Source organism: Glycine max, chromosome 17 (assembly GCF_000004515.6).
Source record: "Glycine max cultivar Williams 82 chromosome 17, Glycine_max_v4.0, whole genome shotgun sequence".
NCBI classification, from domain to species: domain Eukaryota; kingdom Viridiplantae; phylum Streptophyta; class Magnoliopsida; order Fabales; family Fabaceae; genus Glycine; species Glycine max.
The window spans coordinates 37,520,307-37,536,516 of NC_038253.2; the positions used below are offsets into that span (position 1 = coordinate 37,520,307).

Consider the following 16,210-nt stretch of genomic DNA (forward strand, 5'->3'; position numbering starts at 1 on the left):
TCTTTTACGAGGTCTGTACTACTTAAAGCAAACGAAGTGTCTATTTGCTCAAACACAGCTAGAATGCCTTGGGCACGTCATCTCCGGCAAAGGTGTAGCTCCCGAGCCGTCCAAGATTCAGGCCATCGTCCAATGGCCCACTCCAACATCAGCCAAGGATCTTCGAGCATTTCTTGGGCTCACGGGGTTTTATTGGAAATTCATTCAGCAGTATGCAGCTATCGCAACCCCACTCACCCATCTGCTATGCAAGGATGCATTCGAGTGGTCACAAGAGTCGCAAAATGCCTTTGACAAACTCAAAACCGCCATAACCAGTGCGCTGGTGTTGGCTCTCCCTAACTTCAATGAGCCTTTTACGGTGGAAACAGATGCGTCTGGTACCACCATGAGGGCTATGCTCATGCAGCAAGGACACCCATTAGTGTTTTTTAGCAAGAATTTCAGCCCACGTTTGTCACACGCTTCCACATACGTGAAGGAGCTTCATGCTATCATCGCGGCGGTGCGCAAATGGCGGTAGTACCTACTTGGTCGTCCATTCACTATCCTCACCGATCACAAGAGCCTTCATAAGCTCATGTCGCAAGTGATCCAGACCCCGAAGCAACATTACTACCTCTCCAAATTGCTTGGCTTCGACTATACTATACAGTATAAGGCTGGTGCAGCTAACGTTGTCGTGGATGCACTCTCGCGACGGCCACCTGCTTCAGTTCAACTGCTTCTCCTCTCTGTGCCGTAACTGGATTTCATGCGTGATATTCAACAAACACTTGAGAATGATCCCAGTTTTCAGGAGTTGGTACGTAACATCAACGCGAATCCTTCAGTATATCCTTAGTTCAGCCTCAGTAAGGGTTATTTGTTGTTCAACGGTCGAATTTGGTTGAATAAAACCAACCCCTAAATTCCTTCTTTATTACTGGAATTCCACGCCCCACCCCTCGGTGGCCATCTAGGAATAGCTAAGACCACACATCGTCTCGAATCAAGCTTCTTCTAGCAAGGAATGAAACAAGATGTTAAGCAGTTCATTCGAGAGTGCAAGGTTTGTCAGTAGAACAAGGCCAGTACCAGGCGCATGGCAGGTCTACTGCAACCTCTACCAGCTCCGACAGGGGTGTGGGAAGACATCTCCATGGATTTCGTCACCCATCTGCCTCCCTCTAACGGCTTCACTATTATCTTGGTCGTGGTCGACAGGTTCTCCAAGGGGGTGCATCTCGGAGCTTTACCCACAGGGTTCTCAGCCTTCAAAGTTGCCACGGTATTCCTCGATATCATCTGCAAGCACCATGGTTTCCCTAGAAGCATCATTTCTGATAGGGATCCCGTATTTTTTAGTGCCTTCTGGAGAGAATTGTTTCGACTCTGCGGCACTCGTCTTCGGCTCAGCACGACGTATCATCCACAATCAGACAGCCAGACTGAGGTGATGAATCGCGTCCTCAAACAGTACCTCAAATGCTTCGTTCACTCTCAGTCGTCAACGTGGTTCTGTTATTTGTCTCTCGCATAGTGGTGCTACAACACTTCTCTACATTCCAGCTCGGGGCTTACTCTATTTGAGGTCATGTATGGCAAACCTCCACCAACAATCCCCCATTACATTCCTAGCTTAACCAACAATGAAGTTGTTGAGTCCCTAGTTGCAACTCGTCAGGTTATGCATGATAAGTTGCAGAAGAGACTGAAAAAGGCTCAAGACTCCATGAAGAAATATGCAGATGCTCGACGCGAAGACGTAACCTTTTTTGTGGGTCAATGGGTCTACGTAAAGCTCCGCCCAACCCGCCAGCGCTCGGTTGCTGGAGTCAACCATTCGAAACTATCAAAATGTTACTTCGGACCCTTCAAGATCCTGGCTCGAATAGGGGAGGTCGCGTACCGATTGGAACTTCCGGCGAGAGCACGCATTCACCCTGTTTTCCACTGCTCCTTATTGCGCCAGTATCACGGAGCTCCGCCCTCAACAACGGAGCCTAGGCCTCTGGAAATCATAGGCCATAAGCCCTTGCAACGCCCCCTTTGCATCTTGGATAGCAAGCTTGATTCTTCTACATCCCCTCCAACTCAACTGGTCCTAACCCAATGGGCCGAGCAACCTCCCGAAGACACCTCCTAGGAGCCATGGCCTGAGTTACGAGACGCCTACCACCTTGAGGACAAGGTGGTGTTCGAGGGGGGAGGTATTGTTAGCACATATGCCTCTAACCATGATGAACGTCACCCTCGATCTCCTACCGCCACAACGAGGCCCACTCGCACGATAACTAAACCTAGTTATCTGCGAGACTATACAAGCTAGCTTTGTATTCGTTCATTGTAAACCCGTGAGTAACACGTGCAACTTAGTCACAATAAGACACATGCCTTTAGTTTGTTATAGTAGTTACGCATTCTGTTATGGCAGCTAGGAGCCTCGTGCTTGTACTCTTGTAGTATATAACTGCTAGTTCTTACCATTTGGAATATATGAGAATAAACACCACTTCTAGATCTCAGGAGGAGTCTGTTCTCGAATTCGGGTATCTACTTCTTCCCTTCCCCTCACTTGCACCCCCACCACACCACCGCTCGATCTAACACTGTATTTAATTCCTATAAATAAAAAAAATACTAAAGCACACTTACAACACGCTAACATAATTTATATAATTAGGAACTGTTTGGTTCAAATGAGAGGAGCGAAAGGGAGAAATTAGGGAGAAATTTTAATAGAGGGAAGGGAAAGGAAGAAGATGAATTTTGATTAGACAATTTATTTGGTTTAAGAGGAGACAAAGGGAGGGAATTAAATTAAGGAGAGGGGAGGTAACCCTTAGTTAATATATATTAAATTAGGAGGAGACAAAGGGAGCGATTTTAATTAAGGGGAGGGAAGGTAACCCTTAGTTAACATATATTAAATGCTATGCGATTATAAATGAGACTTGTTAGATAAAAAGTGACATTCTAAACTTTTATAATTTTGAACTAATTTCAGTGTTAAGTAACATTTGTCATGACATCTACAAACCATACAGTTGAATTAGGACACGACTTACGAAAGCCTTTATATCTCTATTAACGTGAATCAAACAATTAACATAATAAAAACGGAAATCCACAAACCAGCACTTGGAATGTAATTAAGGATCGTGATTCTATACAAAAGGGTAGTAGTAGTAGTTGAATAAAACCTAAAGATCCCTACCCCAATGAAGATTTCTGAAGGACCCAAGACAAATAATACATTAGCCAGAATGATACACATTAAGACACAATATAGTATTGTCACCACATTTTTTTTTTTGCAATTCTAATAGTGAGACCTTTTTCCTGATTCTGTGCATATGCATATTAAATAACACAAGATTTAACATCCTAACACTTTTTACACTTCACAGCAACTTAACTCTCCTTGCACAAGTTTAAATTATGAAAATTCCCTAAGAGATAGAATGCCTCCTGTGTCTCAATGATGAGCCAGATGATTTGGTATCTCCAGGGACTACAGAAGTAGGGCTATTGGAACTCCCTGAGGTCTCTGAGCTTCTATTTTCTCCTTGTCCCTTACCAACAATCCATAGCTTGTCAAAGATTCTCCTTGACCTAGATGGCAGCAACTGCATGCCACTTCTGCTGTTCTTGCTACTCTTCTTGTTCAACTTCCCATTCTTTTGCAACTGTTCATCTCTAATCTTCATGTGACACATCTGGTTGTCGAGGGATTGGCAGCTTTCTCCCCCCGATTTCGCACACTCCTCGTCTCCGTTGACATGAGTGTTTGTAGAATTGTGTGGACTGTTGCCGAGTGCACGAGCATTGGAAGCAGCTCTGACCTGCTCAAAATAGAGAACCTGCACCACAACTCGAAGAGGAAGGCGTTCATTCTGTGCAGCATGCATCGATGCTTCTACTGTCAATTTCTTGACATCCATTAGTCCACATATGTTCTTCCTTTCAGATTTTGTCAAACTTGGGTGCTCCTGAAGATTAAAGACTTAAGAGTGAATACTAAAAATGCCATTAGATAGTTAAGGCTTAATCATTTCACCATTGTCCTTTCTTAGTCATTAAAAAATATACACATTAGTAGTAGTATTAAGCAGCACCAATTAGTTTATTGCAACAGTAGAAAACTGCTGGAGTTTAGATATGTAACTTGCTAAGCAATGCTCCAGCATAACAAGCTTCATTATACAAGATTTTAAATATTGGTTAAATAATTATTTTATTAATAATTAATGATAAACACAACAAAATAATATGACAGAATCATGTTACTCAATATATGGGATATGTTATGAGGGGAATCAATCAAATAATTAAAATAATTTTCTCCATGGCCACAAGGATAGAAGCAATACAACTGACCGTCAGTCAAGTCATGCTAATTTTTTTATCATAGGATGATTTTATGCTTCATGTTTACAAAATCTTACCTTCAAGTATACGTCTATAGCTCTGTACAGACCATCATGATTTGGTCTAGCAAACTCTGGAATTGACTGTGATAGAGCAACAAAGCTAGAGAGGCTGAGATTTGGATCATGTGCAATTTCTCCAAGATAACCATCAACCAACTTGCCAACATTCAACAAAGACCTCTGTCCTAAAATTGACTCATCATTTGCTCTATCTTTCTTCTCCTCAACCACCACATCACGGCTTCCCTTTATGTTAGTCATGTATAGATTCAAAAGATCTTGCACCAAATCAACATCATATTTGGTATTCTGGGGGAACCTTGCTGGAATCAGTAAATCTTTGACAGAAGCTTCATGAAATTTTAGACCAATGCTCTTCATCAATTGTCCCCTAGAAGACTCATCAGCTTCAACTAATATGGCCACTTTCAGTAGCTTCAGCAAGAAACTACACGAACAACCCATGCCATTATCACACGGCAACAAACAGACAATTGTTTCTACAAGAGATTTGTTCCTCCAGGCATGAGCATCAGAAACCAATGCATCAACAGAATCAGGCAACCATCTTACAGCATAGATTTTTAGTGCCTCGCCAATCACAACTCCGTCCATTCTTCCCTTTGACTTGACAGTAATCATTACACGTTTATAAAGATCAATGTCCAGCTCACATATATCTTCAACCCACCAATCCTTAGGAACAGGCTCAATTTTCTCTTGTGGTGTTATCTTGTCCTCAACGATTTTATCAAGCTCCGATAATTTACGGTTATAAGTGTAAGACCAAGTGATGTTTGCAGGATCCACAGAAGTTTTAGAAGCTATGGAATCTATACATCTCCCAACAATCTTTAAGTCCTCAGCCCACGGTAGAAGAGATTTAGTAGTTTGGAGAACAATTATAGAATCCTTCCAGCTGCGAAAGATACTCGAGGTAAGAAACACCTCAATTTTGAAAATCAAGTTTCCTCTATCAATATCCTCAGTCATCTCAAGGTACTCAGCGGCGCAACGAGCAGCCACAACATTGTAAGCATTAAGAGTAACAGTCATTCCATAGCAGAACTTTGCACATATTTCAAAGGCCTTGGGACCACCAGGAAAATCATCCAATTGAATTTCATCAGCATTCTCTTCATTAGCCTTTGACAGCAACTTTTGTAAACTATTACTCTTGGACAGTAGAGGGAACTACAATTCAAGAAAAAGTCATCATCAATAAACAAAAAAAGGAAGAATCAAAAGCTAGTTGTGTCTCCATAAAATCCACAAATTATAAAAAGGAAATGCAAACTCAATGCATAAAGTAAAATACAAACTGGAGTGGTCTTATAGTCAAATTCAGACTTTCAAGAATCTTTCAATTCAGTCCAATAGAAAACAGTAAAACATTAGTCAGTAAATTGTAAAAGATGATGTTGAAATAACAAAATATTTCCAAAATAACTGTAAGTTGCTAGTGTTACAATGGACACCTAAAAATATTTGCTATGGCTAATATAGTACCAGTAGCTGATTAATTAAAATTAATGTGATAATTATACTTACCTCCCCTAAGGTTAGACTCACTACACTTGAAACCTTTATTCTTTGAAAAATTACACTTGCCTCATTACATTATTTACAGTTCTCTCATTTTGACACCCTTTTTGTTTAAAGAGTTACACCTATGACATACCAACCGTACTCATAAGTAGGGACCATACACAAAGTCCCATTAAAAATAACAAGACAAGGGAGGTAAGTGTAATATTCCAAACAAAACAAGATGTCAGTGCTATTATCACTAATAATATCAGGGGTGGTCATTGTAAATATCCCTTATTAAAATAATTAAAATAATGTTTTATTTATTTATTTAAGAGGGTAATAAAACAAAGATGCTGACAAAGTACATACCTTGTGCAGGTGAAACTTAACTTCACCAACAGTTATGATAATATCTGTAGCCAATTCAGATGATATATACCTGCATAAATTGGAAATGAGTTAGTTAGCTTATAAAGAAGGGCAAATTATTCAAGTGACAAAAAACATGACAAGGAGGGAATCAATGAACCCTCACCCCCATAATATAATGAAGTCACACATGCAAGGTATGCATGCAGGATCATGTCATGTCACATCATCACAAAATTATGACAGAAGAAAATAAATTCAGGAAGTCAAAAACTAGCAACCAGAAGTATTAAACAAAGATGCAAGCTGTTCACCACAATGTGACAAAGAATTAGTTAAATTTTACATCTTGATAACAATCAAATAGCTCCAAAATCCAAAAAGGCTTGTCACAACTCACCCCACCCCCCTGAAAAAGAAAAACTAAATACATGATTTGCCAGAAGTTATAATATCTGAAATCTATGCTCTTGAGGGATTCGTAAAATTCAATTTTATTTATCCCAAGTACAAATAAATTTCTATATACAGAGCAGAAAATTCAACTCATTAAAAATCCCGAGAAAAAATAACAAACTGGAGAGGAGCACATCCAAATTAATATCACTGCCCAAACGTTTTTCTCACTTTTTCAGTTAAATACATGCATACATACATACACCACATGCATGACAGATGACACTTCGTTGTCGCATACGGTTTTAATAACAGGCTGAAAATCCATCCACAACTGAAAATTCTCAAACCTTATCTCCACACACACACGAGATGGTAACCATAATCTAAGTACACTTACTGAAGTCACATGCATAAATATATATATATATATATATATATATATATATATATATATATATATATATATATATATATATACCAATTAGTATCGTTTTATATAGGTATGCATTTTGCCATGATTTAACATGCAGGGAACTGCATACACTTTACCAATATTTGGACCACAAACTAATAAAATAAAATAACTTCACAATTCCAAAACAGAACCACCTCCGATTCATTAGCACTCTCTCACTCTCTCTCTTCTTTTCCAGTTAGCAGCAATATAGAATATTAACATTACTTCAGGGGTTATTCTTATGCAGACAAAAAAATAATGGCTTTCTTTTGAATGCATATTCAGTAATGAAACTCTAACTAGAAGTGCCTCAAGTGCATCAATGACCAACAACAACATCTCAGTTCATATTGTGCCAGATAACAGTTACACGCATTAACTTCATTCCTGACACCAAAAAGCCATAAAAAAAAAAGAACATAACAAAACACCCAAGAACACAGAAAGCACAACAAACATAAAAACTTAAAAAAAACAACAACCAAAAGGAGGAAAAAAAAAAAGAAGGGCACACTACCTGATAGATTTTCCATCGCTTTGAAGAGCATCAGGCTTCGAACCCAACTTCATAAACTTCATTTTTTTCTCTTTCTAATTTTTCTCTCCTTCAAACCAAACCAAAAAAGCCACCACACACACACAAAAAAAAACTATTTTTTTATTAAAAAACCAAAAACACACACACACACAAACGTTCTTAGAATGAGTTTGAGAGAAAAAGACAAGGCAGTCCACCGTTTGGTTCGTTTCCTCCTATGTCAACAAAACAAAAACAACCTCACCAACAAAACGCGCGTGCGAGCGTGCGTGTGTAAATAGAGTAGTTCAACTTTTACTATGTATAAACCTTCACAACGATCTTTTGAGTCTCCACCAGAAAAAAAAAAAAAAAAAAACTTGTTCAAAGAAGCATTTACGAAGGAACAAGGAAGGAAGGTTGTAGAAGAAGAAAAAGAAGGGGGTGGAAAGTGAGAACTAGGAGAGGAAGCGTGTTACGCAATGGAATGAATTGAATGCGGTGAAAAAGAAGAAGTATTCTTTTCTTTTTTTGACGGTAAAATTTAGTAATTTGGGAGAGTGGTGCACAGAGAAAAATGGCGTCAGAAATAGGAAATAAATGGTCGCCGCCTTTGGTATAAATGAAGGAGATTCGGTGAAGATATTGGTTGGGAGGACGCGAATCACGAGAGAAGAGAAGAAGGAGGTTGGGTTTCTATGTTCCTTGTTTGTTTGGTTCTTCTTCTTCTTCTTCTTCTGCTGTGAATAATGAGCGTTTTGACGCGCTTGTCTTCAACGAGCTTGGTTGCTGGATAAAGAGAGTGGGAAAGTTAGAGAGAGAAAGGATGTGTTTGGGGTAATGTAATGTAAATGTGTGTAATAAGTACTGTACTACTGTTGTTGTTGTTGTTATAACAAGACAGTGGGTTTGTGTAGGGAGTAGGGGACTATGTTGACAGGGTGGCTCAGAGGTTACTTTATGAGTTTATGTTTTTGTCCAGAAAGCACGCCTTCTTTTCTTATTGACGCTTTTCTCCCTTCTCTTCCCTTTTATTCTCCACTGTCTCCTTTTTTTTCCTCTTTCCCTCCTCATGCATCTCTAATGGGGTTTGTTGAATAATGAAAATAATTCTTCATTGGAATAAATCTATCTACCCATGTGATATCAAAAGTTTTTACATATAAGACTTATATGTTATGTAAGAAATTATTTTTTAATAATTAAAAATAATATTTATTTAATACATATTAATATCATATTTAAATAAAAATATAAAATATAAAAATATAAATTCTTTTACTATTTGTATAAGATTATATATAAATTACTTATATAATATTTTAAGAATCATAAAAATTAACTCCACTTCTCTCATCAACCCGTTATTGTACTCCTTCGTGTAATTCCTTCATTCACTTTGTTTCATCTTTATTACTTTCCTCCGCTTCATTGTTACGAGGTGTAGAATAGAATGAGATGAATTTTATTCAAATGTATTAATAGTGAAAATGTTTTTTTTTTATATTATTTGCTAATTATAGAGTGTATCATGTACAGTCAAATTCTTAAAATCCATAATAAGAGATTGAATTTCATATATTATCGTTGTAAAGATATTTTCATATTGTTAATTAATGAAGAATCAATTTGGTTTCATGCCGGGAAGGTCGACCATGGAAGCGATTTATTTATTACGGCGGGTGATGGAGCAATATCGCATGACCCAACAAGACTTGCACTTGATTTTTATTGACTTGGAGAAAGCGTATGATAGAGTGCCTAGAGAGATTTTGTGGAAAGTTCTAGAGAAGAAAGGGGTTAGGGTTGCATATATTCGAGCTATCCAAGATATGTATGATAGGGTATCGACTAGTGTTAGGACACAGGGTGGAGAGTCAGACGATTTTCCCATCACAATTGGTTTACATCAAGGGTCAACCCTTAGCCCCTACCTTTTTACCTTAATTCTGGATGTCCTCACGGAACAAATCCAAGAGATAGCGCCGAGATGCATGCTTTTTGCAGATGACATAGTCCTCCTTGGAGAGTCGAGGGAGGAGTTGAATGAGAGGTTGGAAACTTGGAGACGAGCTCTAGAAACACATGGCTTTCGCCTAAGCAGAAGTAAATCGGAGTATATGGAATGTAAGTTCAACAAAAGAAGGAGGGTTTCTAAATCAGAGGTGAAAATAGGAGACCATATTATCCCTCAAGTCACACGGTTTAAATATCTTGGGTCTGTAATACAGGATGATGGGGAAATTGAAGGGGATGTGAATCATCGCATTCAAGCAGGATGGATGAAATGGAGAAAAGCATCGGGGGTGTTATGTGATGCAAAGGTACCGATCAAGCTAAAGGGAAAGTTTTATCGGACTGCGGTAAGACCGGCGATTTTGTACGGAACAGAATGTTGGGCGGTCAAGAGCCAACATGAGAATAAAGTAGGTGTAGCGGAGATGAGGATGTTGCGGTGGATGTGTGGTAAGACTCGACAGGATAAAATCAGAAACGAAGCTATTAGAGAGAGGGTTGGAGTAGCGCCTATTGTAGAGAAGATGGTGGAAAATAGACTTAGGTGGTTTGGGCATGTAGAGAGAAGACCGGTAGACTCTGTAGTGAGGAGAGTAGACCAGATGGAGAGAAGACAAACTATTCGAGGCAGAGGAAGACCCAAAAAGACTATAAGAGATGTTATCAAAAAGGATCTCGAACTTAATGATTTGGATAGAAGTATGGTACTTGATAGAACATTATGGCGGAAGTTGATCCATGTAGCCGACCCCACCTAGTGGGATAAGGCGTTGTTGTTGTTGTTGTTGGTTAATTAATGAAGAATAATCTCAAGTGTCATTTTCCCGGTTATTATAATTTATAAAAGCAAATAAATTTACACAATATTTTATTAAATATAATAGTGTAAAAAAAGTATACTGTCCTTTCAAAAATTTAAGATAATTGGTTCTAGTCAAATTCTTATAATAATTAATTTAATGATTTTAGTATTTATCCGCTGTTAATAAAAAAAAGTTATACAATCAATTAATTAATTAAAAATTATAATAAATATGATTTTTAAAATAAATTTTATAAAAATTGACAAACTTATCATATATAGCAATTCAATACATGTATTATTTGCTGATAATTATTTTTAAATTAGTTTGATATGAATACACTATCAATATTAAGATTTTTACACCATTAATTAATAAGAAATAATTATTTATACTATAGAATTTTTAAGATAATTATTTTAAAAAATTTAAAAACTGGTTATAAGTAGTATGATATCACAGTTTGATGACAATATACTCTATTTTTACTTATTTATTCATTTTGAAAATCATGTCGGGACAGTATGTCAAAATCAAACTTTAAAAACACCAACATTGTCAATCATTTACAGTAAGAATCACTATTAGAATAATAATTTGAAAAACACTATACACTACACACTATTTACTCATCTCAAAATGTTCATGAACATGTCCCTTGTCAGTTTTTTATAATTTAACTAGGGAAAGTATGTCTTCTTCGTTGTTGTGTTGATTCCAAAAAGATGGTTTATGTAACACTCGTATACCATGCACCATGTTAGTATGTCTTTGTTATTATTATTCTCCTCTAATACCAATGAGAAAAAGTGTGGCTCTAGCTTTTGGCATGGAGAGAACTTACGTACTTTCCTTTTCGTGATTAAGATACCAGAATATTGATATCATAATAGATGCTCATGCTTCTGCCATCGTCACCGGTTGTGAAAAGGAGTGTAGTGTTGTTCTTATGGTGGTTCAACACAACCATACCCTAGAAGGATGTTTGCGATGTTACGCCATGTCTCACCAACTTGCCCTGCTAGCTCCTCCTGGTTTTCAAACAGAAATTTCGAACCATGAAAAAACAAAAGTTTCGCCAGCTTTTTTTTTTGTTTTCTTGTGATTTTCATAATAAATATTTGGCTTAATTGTATTTTTTATTTCAATATTTTAATTTTTGACAAACTTTATCTCAACTTTCTAATTTATTATATTTTATTCTTCATTTTTAAGAAACTTATAAATTTTACTTTAGTCATTTTTTTATTGATAAGCACAAAAAATGAGAGTAAAATTTTTCAAAAAAAAAAAAATTAGGGATAAAAAGTATAATTATGTTATAAGTAAAATAATAGAGGGTAAAATCCAAGTTTCATAAAAGTTGAGATAAAATAAGTCAAATAAATTTGTTGGGATAAAATTTACTACAAAATTAAAAAATTGAGAGTAAAAAATACAATTAAGGTCAAATATTTTATTTTTTTAATTATGTAGCAAATGCCCGAGGACACTTAGTAAGACCAACAAATATTCATAAATATAGAAGTATCACATATGATATAAATGAAAAAATTAAACACCAAGTGAAAAGAGACCCACAAATCTAATGCTTTAGATTTTTTTATTGAAATATGATAACAAATTCATTTATGTAATATGCTTGAAATTAATTGGTAAAAATCTCACCAATATTTATCCCCTCAATTACACAATACATCCAAATTGGAAAAAAAATACTTATGAAATTTTATGTATATATAAATTATGGAATAAATATTTGTATTACTAATACGCGAAACATTACATATAATTAAGCATATTATCATTAATGTAAAAAAAATATTTTTTTAGTTTACACCACCGTAAGCATATATTTATATTTATATTATAGAAAAATAAATTATAATTTTTAACAATTATTTCATTCTAGATGCTATTATTTCCTTATCATCATTATATTTATTTTTAAACGTATACATTTATTCCAATTTGGGTTATCAAGTTTATTAAAAATATAAGAACATTAAAATTTACAAAAATTTCAATCTATGATAACATTATATAACTCGACTTAAATTAATAACATATCTAGATTAATGTTCAGATATCTTGAACAAAATAATTACAAGACTGTTAATTGTAGAAACAAAAAATTTCCATCCCCAGCCACCACCGTTAAGCCTTTAGCATACAGAAAAGGTAAGTTTTATTCATTTGAGTATTACTTTCTTTGTGCAATACAAAACGTTATCAGCAAGATGGTTAGTTGCCCGGCTCATTTATTTCCAATAACTTCATAGAAACTTTCTCCAACTACCATCAAATGCTAATATAAATATTATTTTTTTTACAGAAATTCGAATTATATATATTTTATTATTTTGAAAGAAAATACTATTTTCTATGAGTTTTAACTTTTAATTTCGGTCATCTCTTCAAACTATTCTTATAAGTCACAAGAAAAACTGAAATTAAAAAAAATTAATTAATAAACCTTAATAAGAAAATAGTATTTTTATTATTATTTTATTAACTTTTGTAAAACTTAAATGAATAATAGTTATCTATGTTTTATCTCATAAAATTTATTTGAGTTTAATAAATATAATTGTTTTTTATGCCGCAATGAATATAATTGTTAGTGTAAAGGTTTTTACACTTTTAATTAATTAAAATTTATTATTAATATATTTTTTAAAATAATTATTGTAAAAAATTATCTATTTATAATTTATAACTGAATTACAATATAAAATCTTTTAAAATATTATCAATAATGTGAGTGTGAGAGAAAATAATGTAATTAACAAAAATGGTAATCTTGTATATGCTTGGGATAAGCTTATGCTTCTGATGTGCTTATTTACTGAAGGCATAGGTACATATCAAAATCTCACTGTCTTATTCTTATTTAATTTATTCGTACGATGCATCCCATCGCTGTCTTTACAACTTGTATATTGAAACTTGAAAGGGAAGGAGGAAGTGATGCACGATATTTATCCAAAGGCATTTGGCAATTAATTAAATGTTCTAATTGCCATCGAACATAAACACACGAAAGCAATGCCTCTATTAATTCCATCATATTCATCCAACTAATTAAAAAACATTGCTCGCAATCAAAGAGGAAAGAAAAGCAAGAAGAAGAAAAAAATCCATCGTCCAAAACGAAACTTAATTGCATCATATCATATTTATATGGTAAAATTGTATTTTTGATCCTTCAGTTTATCTCCAGTTTCGGGATTTGGTCCTCCACTAATTGAATTCACTCACGAATTGAGTCATCCTATTTTGTAAATTCATGCAATGTTGGTCCCTCAAGTCAAGATTGAACGTTGACAGTTAACAAATGATGTTGACGGCATATGACGTTGTTATTGGATGATGACTGTCACGTGTCATATTCTGATTGATCAATAAAAATAATAATACATTTTATTTTTTATGGAGTTGACATCCAATCAGAACATGACACATGACAAACATCATTCAATAAGAACGTGACACGTGACAGTTAACATTACTTGTTAACGGTTAACGTCCAATTGTAACTTAAAGGACTAATATTACACAATTTTACAAAATAAGAAGATGCAATTCTTGAATTAAATTAATGGAAAACAAAAAATACAATTTTACCTATTTATTTACACATGCATGTATATTTTCCTCTAGAAAAGTGATGTATGGCTAGATTTTCTCAAAACACATGCAATGGCAGAGAGACATCAGAGAACTTTTTAATTTTAACATCCATAAAGATAGATCTCTAAATAATAATATAAAATACCTAAAATAAAGTTCAAGGTCTATAAATTCATCACACCTCTTCGGCCAAATACTATAGTTTATGTGTTCAAACTGACAATACAATGGTCCACACGGTGACCACTGACATCAACTGCCATCTGTCACATTAATTACACATGTGTTCTCAATTTTTGGGTACATAATAATACCTCAACGCAATTTGCTTTTTAAGTGAGTATATATAAGAAGCACATAAAAACCCTAAAAACCTAAAGAGCACCGGAAAAAAAAAACCTTAATCATATTGATGAAGAAGCTTGTTGGAATGTTTGAAAAAAAAACTAAAATGCATCAAACTCTTTTAATTGTATTCTACTAGACTAGATGTTTTTGAATGATTCACTAAAAATGAACAAAACATAAATACATTTTTAGTATTTTCATACTATTTTTCATCTTAAAATTAAATTTTTACTCCAGGAATTCGTATGGTAATTAACCTAACATCCTATCACGTACGTCGACTGGTTGAAATTGAACCTAAATTTTATTCGTATAGTTTTGACTTGTTGATTGTGCCAATAATAACCCTGTGTTTAAGTATGAGCGTTACCACTCACCAGAAATAAACGTGCTTGGTAACTTTAAACCCTCACGAAAACTAATGTAACCCTAGTGTATGGTTATTATTCCACTTTTTCATCCTTCCAAATTATAGTTTTGTTATTTTCCCAATAACCCTTTTGGCTTTTGTGTAGTTAGATGGAATCAAGGTGAATATTTTCGTGTGAATCCGAAGCTAGCAAGTGCGTGCTCTTTTCAATTCTTTCAATTTCACACAGCATATTGAGGTTTCAATCAGCACATTCCTTCCCTTGTCATGGTCACAATCCCGAAACGTCATATCTCAATCACCAAGCTAAGATTGATGAACATCGCAGGAAGCTTCATAATAATTAAGTTGTATTCCAAGGACATAAGGATAGGGATGCTCTTTAGCTTGTCCAAATATGTAAACTAGGCCAAGCGATTAAATGGGAGTAGGAGTAAATTTTAAATTAATAAACAAAAATAAATAAATTATACAATATCTTACGATTTGTGAGTACAAAAACATAAACTAATTTATGACTTTTGTTTCTTTTTTCTACTGGAATCATATGATTTCTGATTTTTTAATTACGATTTTGAACTCATAATTATTTTATTTTTTTATGTTTTTATTAGAAGTCATAAATTATATTTAACTTTCAAAGTCGTAACTAATTTCATTTAAATTAATTATTAAGAAATTTATGTTTATTTTCAATTTTATTTTTATCTAATATTTTCTACATTTTTGAGTATGATTTTTTATTTACTATTTTATATATTTTTATATTTAATATATTTCTGTATTTTCTATATTTTTATATTTAATATTTTGTATTTTTCTTATTGTTAAAGATTATTACATGTCTTGTAAAATAGAAAAATAATGTAAAATAATTAAATTTAAATAAAAATATAAAAATGTACTACAAATATTCATTTAAGAAAATATTAAAATGTTTTGTTATTAATATTAACAAATAATATTAATTTAAAATTTATCAAATATTATTAATTTTAAAAAAATAATTAATTTTTTCAGTTACCGTTAAGTAAATTAAATTTTTTGTACAATATTATTAATTAATTATATTTGATAAATTATTTTAATATTTACAACATACAATAATTTAATAATAAAAGTAATTGTTAAAATAAAAACAACATAGTACATTAATATAAAAATAAACAATACAAATTAAACACAAATATAAAATTAAAAAGTAGAAACAATATTAGCCCTCAACTTGCTTGTATGAACCATTACTAAAATTATGTCCTTCCATTCTATATAATGAACATTTTTTAAGCCTATTTAAAATTGGTTCGTCCATCTCTATATAACTATTGATTAACTTTTCCATTGTGTCTC

General features: G+C 33.9%; 2 protein-coding genes and 1 non-coding gene across 3 annotated transcripts; 2 read left to right on the top strand and 1 right to left on the bottom strand.

The window, feature by feature from the left end:
- The first annotated feature begins 1,576 nt into the window (after positions 1-1,576).
- Positions 1,577-2,128, top strand: LOC100792079 (uncharacterized). The gene has a single exon (XM_006601623.1). It carries the CDS (start codon positions 1,577-1,579, stop codon positions 2,126-2,128), a length of 552 nt encoding a protein of 183 aa, XP_006601686.1.
- A 980-nt stretch (positions 2,129-3,108) lies between these two features.
- Positions 3,109-8,796, bottom strand: LOC100809437 (BTB/POZ domain-containing protein NPY1). The gene is made up of 4 exons (XM_003550198.5): positions 7,691-8,796; positions 6,318-6,387; positions 4,431-5,609; positions 3,109-3,974 (listed from the first exon to the last, which is right to left on the bottom strand). Exons 1-4 carry the CDS (start codon positions 7,750-7,752, stop codon positions 3,435-3,437), a joined length of 1,851 nt encoding a protein of 616 aa, XP_003550246.1. The 5' UTR covers positions 7,753-8,796; the 3' UTR covers positions 3,109-3,434.
- Positions 8,797-13,878: 5,082 nt separating this feature from the next.
- Positions 13,879-14,018, top strand: MIR1520C (microRNA MIR1520c). The gene has a single exon (NR_048641.1). It is a non-coding gene; the product is annotated as a microRNA MIR1520c (primary transcript).
- The last annotated feature ends 2,192 nt before the right edge of the window (positions 14,019-16,210 follow it).